Raw genomic sequence first — 13,362 nt, 5'->3', positions numbered from 1 at the left:
TGCAGCACAATACAAGCACAAACATATTCCAAGAGGTTTACACAAAGTTGATGTGGACTCCCTTTTGCATGCATGCTTTCTGACAGATCAGCCAAACCACAGAAAATGTAATCTCCCCTTCTTATCATCTATAAGTTAATCCACTGAAGCTCCAAACGCCCGAGACCTCGAGGTGCTAAGTTAATGATAGTATGCAAGAAATTGTACGTTTAGACAATGTGGGAATTGAGTGGGAAGCTGGGGATGTGCTATCTTATGATATTGCCCCCTACTGAGACATGCATGCAACTACTCAACATCATGGTTAGCACAATAGTGCATTCTTTTAAATTCTCATCACACGAGCAGTACCCATTTCATGATCTGTCCAATTTAGCTGCCTCGTGTTTCATTGCATTGATTATACCTTAATTTTCTGATATCAACAAAGTCAGGAATTCTAAATTAGGTTTATTCCTTCTGTTCTGCAAGAGATATGGCTCTTTACAAAACTCCAGGCTATATAAAATTCAAATGGATGTTGTGGCTTGCTGTTCGGCACTGGTAATTAATTAAAGCATGGACAAATACAAAACTTTACAAATTCATAATGGTGCTGTTGGTCGAAAAAATGGAATCTGTCCTAAAATCAGGCATTCCTGGAAGTCTGGCTCATCACAACGTTGTCTAGCTTTTGACACTTCATTAGTACTTGTCCATCTCCAATGCTTTGGGTTGACTTGACCCAGAGCAAAGTGTCTTTGGAGTAAGACAACAGAAAGAAGATTTTGTATGTACTGAGAAAAATTGTGTTGAACTTTAATCTTGAAATAGACCAAAATCTGTGGAAATTCAGAACCTGGTACAATCGCAGTTCCAAGGATAGTGGATTTCAAACACTGGATCCGTACGTGCTCATAAGCACCAACCCAACAGAGAGCAGAGCTTCAAATTTCCTATTAATAACATTAATGCTCATAACTAAATGCTGTTATAATGATGACGATGTTCCAGGTTGTATGTAGGATTTGTACATTTTTTTAAATCACTCTTACTATGTTGTTTGATGGCAGGTGCATAGATTTTTACTGTGGAAAGGATTAGATGTTTTGAAACCTTTAAAGCATATACAGGAAAGTTAAGGTTGCAAATTTGAGGGGGGTACTTTCAATTAACAGATGTGCTGTTCAATGAATGGGAACTCTGATTACTCAGAACTAATTACAAGACTCTAGGTTTATTTACCTTGCTGCGGTGCTGTAAGAAATGCACATAGCTCACAGGCTAAGAATAATGAAGATCTCTGCAAAGGATTGTGTAGAAATCAAATTAGTATTATACTTGAATAGGAGAGATCATATTATTGCAGAACAAACTGGTTGCAGTCCTTCCTTGATGTGTACCTCAAAGTGATGGTGCCGACCAGTCATGACTGATGTTTGTGTAAAAAAAATATTAATTGCACTCCTGTTTGCATTTCAAAATCCTTTATAGGTACGAGGCTTTGTTGCAAAATGTGAGCCCTACAATGGCTGTTCGGAAGTAACAAATCATGAGTCGATAAAGGGGAAAATTGCCCTGATGCAACGAGGTCATTGTATGTTTGCTGAGAAGGCACGGAATGCGCAGAAGGCAGGGGCGATAGGAGGCATTGTTATCGGTAAGGTGTACAGTTTTCTTTTCACTTACTTATTAATTTACATACCTGATATAAAAATAATGAATATCCCACTAAGTCATTAACTTAGAATAGAAATAGAAATTATTTCCGGTTAGCTTGACGTTACTGATTGACGTTACTCCATAAATGTTATTACGGTGTAGGTGGCACAATGTTATCTAGTATACAAATTATATTTTAATACTGGTTTTAATGACATGTAGACACAGTACCCTATTTTCCTTCTATGCCCTGATCATCACATGTTAAATTTTGTAAGTATGAGAGGGATGGAATTTTGACTCCATTACAGCATTAAACAAAATCATCCTGTTTCCTCTGTTGTCTAAATTGGTTGGAGTTGTGTTGCTTGTTTGCTGTCTGTGCCCTGCGACATCCTTTCTTGGGGCTGTCTTCTTTCCCTTGTTACTTGCTGTCTTTTGATGACGGCATGGACACACAGCTGATTTCAGATGTCTTATCAGTATTGATTTTTACTGCACTTGTCAAAAATACTGAAATGGATTAGTTTGAGGTACGCGGCATGAAGTGTCTATCATATTTGTATCTGCTTCTTGCTGAAGCTTATCTGCAAGATAGACCAAATTGAATGGGGTGGAAATCACATGGATTCTGTTTCTTGTCAGCCCATAACACAAAAATGCCTGTCCCTGGCAAATTTTAACCATCTCATTTTGCGGGGGGGAAAAAACATGGAAAAGCCGAATGTGTTTCTTCATGAAACATGGACTTGAGGCAATGTTGGGACAGAGTAGATTAATTTGACCATAACCTGAATATGCTGAATGCTCATCACAAGTACCTGAAATGGAAAATAATATCTTCATGGTCACTATCACAATGTTGTATGTGGGGTTCAGTCATCACCACAACTTGAGATGGACTAACCTACCCTATTGGCTTTGTCTGTTAGTTCTTTTACTCAGAATAATCCAATCTAGTCGGCACTGAAGATTCTGGTTGACTGGATACATGTTCCTGTTGTTTTAACTGAGTTTACTGTTGGGTAGATGACAATGAAGGAAGCAGCAGTGACACAGCGCCGCTTTTCCAAATGGCTGGTGATGGAAAGAACACTGATGATGTTACAATCTCAATGCTTTTCCTCTTCAACAAGGAAGGAAATATCATTCTTGATGCTATGCAGGAATACCAGGAAGTGGAAGTGCTGCTCTCTGATAAAGCGAAGGATAGAGGTAAATTTAAACCAACAGTAAGTCTTTCTATACCCAAAGTAATTTGTCATGTTATTTTTTTAAATATAGATATCAACTTAATTTCTAGCTTGCATACATCATAAACCTGTCTCACTGCATAGAAATCTAAAATACTGTTGCGTCTTATATATTCCCCTGGGCAGGGTTTCAGTGTTTTCCTTCATGTTACACTAGAACTGAATTAAACATCCATATTACTGTAGTAAAACAACAAATGTCAGGACTGGAAGGTAGACAAAAATGCTGGAGAAACTCAGCGGGTGAGGCAGCATCAATGGAGCGAAGAAAATAGGCAACGTTTCTGGTCTAGACCCTTCAGACTGATGTGAGGGTGGGGGGAGCGGGTAGTTTTCTTCTTCGCCCCCTCCCGCCACCCTCACATCTCAAAATGGCTCAAAATTGGTCAAGTGGCCTGGTTTATCCTGTTCATTCTGGTAAGTATCAGGCATCTTAAGTTTTGTTGGAGTTGCACTCATACAACCAATAGGAGAATATTCCATCACACAGCTGACTTCTATCTTGCAAATAGTGGAAAGGCTTTGGGAAGTTGAGAAAGTTAAGTTCTACCCTTTGATCTGTCGTTATACTCACAGTATTGGTGTGGTCAGTACAATTAAGCCACTGCTGATTGACAAATTTCAAAGTTGTTGATTGTGGGAAGTTGGCTTTGGCCAACTGAAATGTAAAGAATATGTGGTTAGACCTTTTGTTTTGGAGATGGTCATTGCCTGAATCTCAAGGGAATGCAGTAAGTTAATTGTTACTCATACTGAACAACTGAAGGCTTGATATTGCCCTGGCATTGCCCTGATATTGCCCTGGTACTTGAGGGCATAGATTGCTTCATCGTCTGAAAGTTGGGAATTGAACTGGACAGTATACAGTCATCAGCTGAGCACCTGAGAGAATAAAGCAATTGAAGATGGTTGGGCATTAAGACATTGTCCTGAGGAAATCCTGGAGCTGTCATGGTTGGCCTTTGACAATCCCAGCTATCTTCATTTATGCTAGGTTCAACTGCAGAAAAAGGAAAGTTTATCTCCTGGTTACCATTGACTTCAGCTTTCCTCTGGGCCGTTGATAGCTCATTCAGCCAATTACTGCCTTGATATGATGGACTGTTAATCTTAACTCGTCTCTGGACTCAGTTCCTTTGTCCATATTTGGATCAAGGTTGTAATAGATCTGCAGCCAATTGCTTTGGCAGAATCCAAACTGAGTGGGGTACTGAGTGGCAAGTAAGTGGTGCGGACAGCACGGTTGGTAATGTCTTTCCCCACTTTGCTGATGGAAAGTGTGAGCTAATGCCATTTATGTTCATGGGTCAAATGTAACTCGGCATCCTGAATTATTATTCATAGTGTGTGTGTTTGTGATTAGACGTACACATGTATAATTAGATCAAGCATGGAATGATTCATTTTGTAACAAGTCTGTTGCATTTTGGTTTTGCCGCACATGGACAAAAATAACAGCCTCATTTATTAAAGGTAAAACAATTATGAATTACATTATTACGCAGTTTATTTTTAAGTTCACCATTACTTAAGTTAAACATCACACCAAACCATGCCTTTGAATGTCTACGGAAATCATTTTGAAAGCAAATGCACAAATGTATGTAATAACAGCTATCGGGCCACTATCCATTCAGCTTTCCTTCCTCATCTCAAGGAAGACATATTATTTAAACCTTGTTCCCTTTTTGTCCATAGCAGTAGTAAATAGGAGGTCGGGAGCAGGAATAATTAATTCCGGCATTCAAATTCATGCTGTTGATTTAAATGAAAATGATACGGTTTGGCCTTTGATGATTCTAGCAGTATCAGTTTAGGAGGCGGAGGAGAAGAGATTCACTGGCTGCAGCTAGATGTACGGGTATAGTATCAGACAAAAAAACCAAGAGGAAGAAATCTCAAAGTACGACGATGGAGGTTTGGAAAGTGATGCCAAATTCAAGCAGTTTTAATTGGAAAAGTTTACAGATCTGCATTTTTCAACAAGTGAGAAATTGAGGGTAGGATTTTAACAAGAAGGCTGGTTTGAAGGGTAGGGAGGCAGTGTCCTAGGAGAACCATCAACAATAATCAGCAAATTTGGGAGCCAGAACTGGTGAACAATTTGGGACTAGGGTCAAGGCTGCAGGGGTTTGGTTTGGTAATTTACCAAACACAGTCTGGTTAAAGCAGAAGTGGGGTAAATAGTTTGGGTGGGGGGAAGGGATACAAGAGAAATATGTGGGTTTGGGCTCTGGTAGGGAGACATTAACATTGATTGAAGAGCAGAAAAACTACAAATGCTGTAAATCTAGAAAAAGCACTGCAAATGCTGGAAATACTCAGCAGGTAGTATCTGTGGAGAAAAGAAAAAGCCAGTAGTGTGAGGGGAATTAAGGGAAAGGAGGGGAGTGTCAGGGACAGATGGTATCGATCATGTTGAAAAATAAATCCATGGGCTTCTGATGTAAACTTGGAGGACAGAGTGAAGGATGTGCTGGGGTTGTGGATGTTGGCATTACTTTTGGCAAAATAGTGTGGTGTGTGTATGTAGTTTGGGGACAGTTTTTGGTCGGGTGTTAGCGGTTGGAAGGAAATAGTTTGAAATGAATGGAGTTCTGAGGAGGTAATATGAGATGGCCTGAAATGTGATTGATAATATGGGAAAGTGCCACAACTGGAGATATTCTGATCAAGGAATGGCAATGAATATGGTGTTGTAGGTCTGCGTGGAAACACGTTGAAAGAGAAGTTTTGAGGAAAGATGAGCTAAAGTAGGTGAGTTAAGAAATTCGGCAGTGCAAAGACCTAGGAGTCTCTTAGCAGACGACCTAGCGTCAGGTACCTATTGTCTATTTAACACTGTTGAGGTAACGACATCAAAGTGGTTGTAGCTTGGCTATGATGACTATGGAGGAAATAAGTGTGAACTGTAATTACGATTAACTACAAACTGAAGCCACAGGAATATCTGGAAATAATATTTCCTTCCTGTTTTTTTTTTGTGCTATTCCTTCATTTACATAAGTAGTCATTACATCTGCCTCTACCTGAATAATAACGTTTATTATTTAGAAGTTGGATGTTTTCACGTGTATTCTCATGAGAAAGACATATCCATTTCATGACCTGCTAAGTCACTTCAAGTTTGTCATCCAAACAGTAAAGATAAAGTTGTTAAAAGTCAACTGTTGATTTGAGATGAAATACAGTTTATGAACAATCCATTGGTAATTTGTAATATCTTATAGAAATTATGTTATGATCATTCTGTACCTGATTCATTTGAAAATTCATTGCTCTATTGTTTAGAATAGCAATGATTGGTCATGTAAGAAGAGCTCTTTACACCAATTAAATACAATTTTACACATAATTGCAAATGATCAGAGGGAATTGTGTTAACAAATCTAATTATCCATGCAGCGTAATCTTTAAAAATATTCTAACACTTGTTTTTTAGATCCGGGTATGGAAGAATCAGAGCGGAATTCCGAAGTCTTGCAGTCCAGGGAGCCAAGCTCGGCCACTTATGAATGTCAGAGAGAAGCAGCACTGAACATTAAAATCCCAAGCGGTTGGAAAGCTGATGAACCAGTGAATGATAACAGTGGTCAGTCAATCATGTCTGATGCAAAGATGCAACTACGTAACGAAATTTTGGATATTTTGAGTGGTTCTGATCAGAACCCAAGGAAAACTCCTACTGACACATCCTCGGATACTGTTGATGGCAAAGACAAGGACATGCAAAGGACAGGTTGTCAAGGGACCTTTGAAGATGACCAGGAATCTAGTGCTCAGTCTTCAGATCAGGAAAATGAAGAGACTGATAATGAGGTAGAGCAGGAGTCCAGTCCAAATATTAGTCAAGAGACAGAGGCTCGAACAATAGATTCCTTGTTATCAGACTGGAAGGAAGAGATAGACGCCTTTGAAATGATGGATAAGGATGAGCTATGACCGCGGTCATACATTTGTACGATGCGATTTTCCTCCTTCCCCCCCCCAGGTGAACCGGGTGTAATTGCGCCCAGAGACATTCCCTGAACAACTGGAAGAATGTGCCGATCTGTCTCTTTGATTTGTATCAACCTTCAAATGTGGAGAAGGGCCTACAATTTACTGACCATCTCTTCAACCTGTTTCATCTAAAGATGCCTCTCCGATAAATGGTTTTCCTGAAACAGCAAACCTCAGGCTGAGAGAAATGTGCCAGGGTTGAGAGAACTTGCATTGCATTATTTTCTACCTTTCCCTCCCTCATCCATTCACACGCACACTCTTTCACTGTTGCAAACTAATCTTATTGTATTACTGCAGGTTTTAAAAACCACAACATTCTGTAGCATTCATCCACTGTATGATTACAAGCTGACCGCCAATCGCCAGATTAAAACACACAGCTGCTTAATTTATTTTAAAAATATCTATAATTACTGAAATATGATTTTAGCTCTTTTTTGCTTTTCATCAGACAAAATCATTTTTGACAAAACTGCTTGCAGCAATGAGATTTATTATGAGGTGTTTTCAGCACTATCTCAAATGGGATCCAGTGTTGTCAGACACTGGAACTTGTGGTTTAAATAATTTAATAACTACATACTAATTTTTATTTTGTTCTGTCCTGACTGACCATATCCCCCCATGCCACTCCTAAACCTTTACAAGTTTGCTATCTTCCATTAAATATGTTGCAGGGATAACAGCATTCAAGCAAATGATATGCAGCATTCAAGCAAATGATATGCAGCATTCAAGCAAGTGACGACTGCCGGGGCACTGATTTTGACCCTTTTGTGGATATCAGATCTCTCAAATCTTGTCCATTTAGTAAATATTTCTGCCCGATAGCTGTTAACTGAGTAACTGCCGCTGAATCCAAGTTCAGTTACAGATTTGAGATCAGATGACAGGGTTGATCTTGTAAAAAGGTTATGGTTAGCAGCAGCTCTACATTAGTTAATACTGTAAACAGGAATCATTTCTAGGATCATTTTGGATGAAAGTTATAACAGCAGTATTTTTATGTTTTATAAAAAAATTAATTGAATTGTGTAAGGCATGGAGTACGCAATGGAATTTTAGACCAGTAGTTTGGGGAAGCCCAATACTAGTGTATAACAAAAATTGCCTAATGTTTGTGAACCATTTCAGACGGTCACAACATTATGGATTAGTGTGCAATCTGCAGGAATATTTATCTGTCAGAGACTTTCCTCTGTAATTTTACCTGTTGAATGTTTCCTCCTTTAAGCATTATTTTGTAGATCCATAGAATTTTAATCTGTTTTCCAATCTGATTTGATGGAACTCCTTAAGTATCATTTATCATATAGCCCTACCATTCTAATAGCTGTGGGATGCGGTGCTGTGGATTAGGTAGTTCATTTGCACCACTTTAAATGCCCTTCATAGTGATGCAACACTATCCCAAATCTAGAAACAATTAATTGCTGAACATGTGTAATTGTTCGATTTGTGCTCCCATTAAGTGCCTTGCGATGTTTTACTGTCTTAAAGTCGATATATACATAGGTTTGCGTTAAAATGACTATATAAATAGAAGTTACTTGTTACTTGTTCTCTTACTATGTTTTTGGATAACATAGTTTGGTCAATAAGTGTTCAGTCTTGTGTGCTACTGAGTAGTGTCATCTAGATTCCAGTTGTGTTGCCGAATCAGTTGAGTTCAGTTGCAATAGTCCAGTTGATTTCATTGTCGCTAGTCCAGGGAGAAGAAGCATCAGCCAGGATGCTTCTTCCATGTGGAAGTCCATCAGGTTGGTATTACTTGAGGAGAATGTCTGCCTTGATCCATCAGGTACCTGGATTGACTTTTTGTTTGACCAAAGGCACGCAGATGTTCAATGGTCATTTGACTACCTGGCGCTGACTGGATGCCATTAGGAAATAGTTATTTGATAAAGGGTTAGTAACTGGAGAGCACTTGCAGGGTGTATCCCCACCAAGGTGTGAAGAGAGGAAAGAAAATATTGATTTACTGTTTTAAAAAAAGGTTGTTTCCTGGATCTATTTTCACCTCTCTAACAAATTAGTTTTACTGATACAGAGTACACTGGTATATCCGTGTACTTCAGTGTACTCTACAACCTTTATAATCCTCTGCAAACAGTTACACTTTGGGGCAATGAAAATACATTTGGTAGAAAATCCTGAAATGTTAGAGTTCACTTTTGAACTGCTACTCATTTTTTCCAAACTCAAAGAATGTTTGACATTTTTAAAAGTTAGCAGTATTTGGAGTTTAGTTCAAAAATATTGAATGTAATCTATATGGCAAACATTGTTTTCTGATGTTTAATGTTGTTGCTTTGTCATGTAGAGTACATTAAGATTTTTTGGGGATAGGCAATGTGCATCATTTATGAACTGAGATCTTAGCACATGGCAAAATATGCACATCTTTATGAATCATTAATAAGCCTAATTCGCACACTATCAGAGACATTTTCGTTACTGTTCAGATACTTGATCACTCAAAACTTGTACTTTTGTCAGGGTGAAGAAATGCTCCTGCAGTTCTCAAAGGATAAGACTGCACAGGATCATTCTGAAAGCTGGGTTCTTGTTTCACAGAGTTGAAAATCTCTATGTTACTATTTTTCAGTATCAAATGATGGTGTCCATAAACCACCATTTGTGTATAATTTCAGTGTCTAAGAATGCTGTATATTACTGTTCATTATTATATAACATTATGATTGATGTTGACACATTTTGAAACCTGTTAAATTTCATAATTCCACTATAATTTGGAGCAGGTATCCTGCAGATATAGAGAGCTTTTGCGTATATGCTGTTGAATGGTGGAGGTGTACACTTAGCTGTTACTTTGCTGACCCAAATATTGCAATTATTAGAAGATTATTAGAAAGTGATTTTTTTTTTTTTTAAGTTAGCTATTTCTGTACGGTCCAGATTGAATAACTCTAAGTGCAATTGCAATAATTAAATTGCTGAATCATTAACTGAAAAAATTAGGAACTAAAATGTATTTAGTTTTAATTGGAAGAGGAAGATAAGTAAGCAATTTTATTGCCTTTGCATTGCAACTTTTTGACTTTATGGTGAAGCAATATGCCGATATGTTCCTGTGTTTTGTGCATCATGGGGAGCGTGCAACGGCTATGATAATATTTCAGATGATTTACCATATTAACTGAACATTTACAAAGCAGTTCAATGTTGACATGTCCATTCTCAACCAAAAGTTTCAAAGGGTGTAGGATTGTTTTGCAGGCTTTTACATGGCATATATGAGCTCTATTGAACTTTCAAACCAAAGAACTTAATTAATTAAAAGTTAATTGCTGGTTTTATAAAAAGCAGAAAAATGCCAAAAGCCCCTTGGCATGTCAGTCAACACCTTTAGAGAGGGGAAAGGAAAGCCACTAATATTTCAAGTCGAGCAGAGCTTTTCGTAATATCAACTGTTTCTGTCTCTCAACTAATGCTGCTGAGCGTTTCCCATATTTTATTTTGTATTTGGATTTACAGTGGCAGGTATTTTAGTTATTTAATGCTGCAATTGATGATAACGCTATAGTTTGGCAAAGTGAACATTATCCGACAAATCTACTGTCACTTAAGCTTGGCGACCACACTGTTTTAACAAGTGATTTAATAAATAACCTATGTCAAACAATCATTCATTTGGAGCATGTTTCCTGGAGAAAGTATCTTGGTTTTACGGGGAGACATTGCTTAAGTTTGTTCCTTATTCTCTGTTTAGTGAGGACCTGCTGTTCAATAGACTTATTTTGTGTCATATGGTCTATTCACCTCCAACTCATTGGCTGATGCTGTGTTGAAAATATGTATTCATGAGCTCATTGATTTTGAAGTCCATTTGGTGGTGTTAGATTTTTTTTTCCACATCACCGTGGTTTAAAATCACATGAGAAATGTCAGTTTCATGTCAACATTAAAAATACGCAAACAAGGCATTCAAAATGTAAAACTTATTTTTTTAAGAAAGGGGAATTTAGTACAGTACTAAAAAAAATAGATGTATTTTCTTTTCTGAGAGATTTTAATTTGAATTGAAATTAAATTTAACTTTGGGACCTGTTCCTTCATTATGGTTGGGGCATTCTGTGTTAATCAGACTGTAGAATTTGCACAGCGGATGCTTGAGTCCATGTCTTTCAATAACATAAGTTGGTTATGCACCACAGGAAAACCCTGTAAATAAAATGGACATCTGTAAAATGTAAACTGTGATGTAAAAGGATCTGGTTAATTTTGTAGATATGATCATTGTACATATTTCTGCATTTGATTACTGTGATTAGTTCTGATTGTAAAGATTTAATAAATCAATGTAAATATAATAAAGTCTCTGATATGTTGATCTAAATATTCACAATAGAAAGGATACCCTAATATTTGAATTAAGTCAAACTTACAGATTTCAGAATTTTATTTGAAATTTGACCAATACTCACTTGGCATTGAAAACACGTAAAAAATCATAATCGCTATCTCTGGATACAAAGCATGTACATTTAGTGTATTTTCTTATGTCTCACGCACAGTTGCATGAACCGGTATCACCAAAAACCTCTAAAATGCTGGGAACTAATGTGTTCAAAACATTTTCCTTCAGTGTCCTGGATGTTAACAGCATGCATTCAGATACCAAGCTGGTGAAAGACATCGTCCAGAAATAGGGAAATTGAGATTGGATTCTTAGAGGCAATGTGGAGAGGAAAGGTATGTATGGAGATGTGCTTGCTACTCTGAGGAGTATTTAGGAGGAGATAACCAGGTTTGTGGATGGGGTTGGGGGGGGGGGGAGGGGAATGCGTTGAGGAGATTTCTCTTGTTACGATAAAAGAGGTTTTCACTGTACCTCGGTACATGGACAATACTCAACTCAACTCAACTCAACTACTTCATAATTGACCTAGGATCTATAGATGTTTAAGAAAGAACTGCAGATGCTAGAAAAATCGATGGTAGACAAAATTGCTGTAGAAACTCAGCGGGTGAGGCAGCATCTATGGAGCGAAGGAATAGGTGATGTTTCGGGTCGAGACCCTTCTTCAGACCATTCTTCACCCTACTAGTCTGAAGAAGGGTCTAGACCCGAAACATCACCTATTCTTTCGTTCCATAGATGCTGCCTCACCCGCTGAGTTTCTCCAGCATTTTTGTCTACCTAAGATCTATAGATGATTGTTTGAGAAAGTTCCAAGTTTCACCAATCATAGCTAACAGATCATGGCTAACCAGATGTGGGCCTTCTGAAAGTTTTGCCTTTCATCTTTAGACCGTTTCCTTGGTATTGCGCATATAGTACAAACCTCCTGAGAAAGAGGCGTTAAACTGAAGTGTGAACTAATTTGCTCTTTGAAATGGATCGAAAAGGTTCCATTGCACTGCTTTAAAGAAGAGCAGGAAAGTTTTCCTGGCAGTCATGCCCATTGTCGATTCCTCTAATAGTATCAGGTATTTTGCCAAGTCCAATGGCAAAAGCAGGCCGTTCAGCCATACTTCAGCTCAGTGTAAAAATAATGACGTCAAATAGCAAGAATAAAATGGAAGATTTTCACAATAGTTCACAAACAGCAGTTAAAGTGGATCTGGGAAGAGAAAACCTTGCGAAAGCCACCACCTTGACTTTGAGCAAGTAATTCACAAATGCCTTCATGAGTTATTATGTGATATGCCCATCTTCTCATATTTACCAAGGCCTTTGACAAAGTTGCAATCGAAAGACTATTTCTTAATTGTGTAGCTGGGAGGGTTTTTATGGTAAATCGTGCAAATGAATGACAAAAATGTGATCTTTAGAAAGCAAAGCAAATATTAATTAATGGAGTTTGTTGGCCGAGAACTTTCACTGAGGCGATCACTTTCTAATTTGCATTTGTCACTTTTTCAGAAGCGGAGTGCAAATCAGTTGCATGTGGATCTGATACAGACTAAGATCAGTTGCATGTGGATCTGATACAGACTAAGATCAGTTGCATGTGGATCTGATACAGACTAAGATCAGTTGCATGTGGATCTGATACAGACTAAGATCAGTTGCATGTGGATCTGATACAGACTAAGCGGGACTGTCATTGAGATCTGCTCTGATGTAAAATTAAAATGCAAATGGAACCTAGTCCTAATTCACTAATCCAACCCGGAGTACTTGTAACTGTTTCCATACCCAATCCAACCCCACCATGGCTGCAAATATAATAATCACACAGCAACGTGCCTACGATAACACAAAGCGAATCATACTGACCTGCATAAATGATAGAACTGGACCAGCACATCATGGTCCCACCTGACCCAAACCTGAATGACTCATCAGACTACACAGATGGCCTGATCCGACCTGAACCCACCGCCTGTAGTTGGGTCCCATTGAGTAGCCGGCCTCCAAGCAGTAGAATCATAAGGGCAGTGCAATTGCAGAGTTGCTGCCTAACAGCACCAGAGACCCACCTGACTACAGATG

General features: G+C 38.3%; 1 protein-coding gene across 3 annotated transcripts in view; it reads left to right on the top strand.

Annotated features, from left to right (window-relative positions):
- Positions 1-11,237, top strand: part of edem3 (ER degradation enhancing alpha-mannosidase like protein 3) — a 66,216-nt gene extending 54,979 nt beyond the window's left edge. Inside the window, exons 18-21 of one of the 3 annotated variants that reach the window (XM_033028155.1) lie at positions 1,474-1,639; positions 2,671-2,856; positions 4,353-4,367; positions 6,337-11,237. In XM_033028155.1, the coding sequence (XP_032884046.1) occupies positions 1,474-1,639; positions 2,671-2,856; positions 4,353-4,367; positions 6,337-6,836 (867 nt within the window). In that variant the 3' untranslated portion in view covers positions 6,837-11,237. Of the gene's footprint in view, positions 1-1,473; positions 1,640-2,670; positions 2,874-4,352; positions 4,368-6,336 lie in introns of all 3 variants that reach the window. The other 2 variants (XM_033028156.1, XM_033028157.1) reach the window with 2 other exon arrangements.
- Positions 11,238-13,362: the final 2,125 nt, after the last annotated feature.

The sequence above is a fragment of the Amblyraja radiata genome, chromosome 10 (assembly GCF_010909765.2).
Source record: "Amblyraja radiata isolate CabotCenter1 chromosome 10, sAmbRad1.1.pri, whole genome shotgun sequence".
Classification (NCBI taxonomy): Eukaryota; Metazoa; Chordata; class Chondrichthyes; order Rajiformes; family Rajidae; genus Amblyraja; species Amblyraja radiata.
This window is presented reverse-complemented; position numbering and strand designations above follow the sequence as displayed.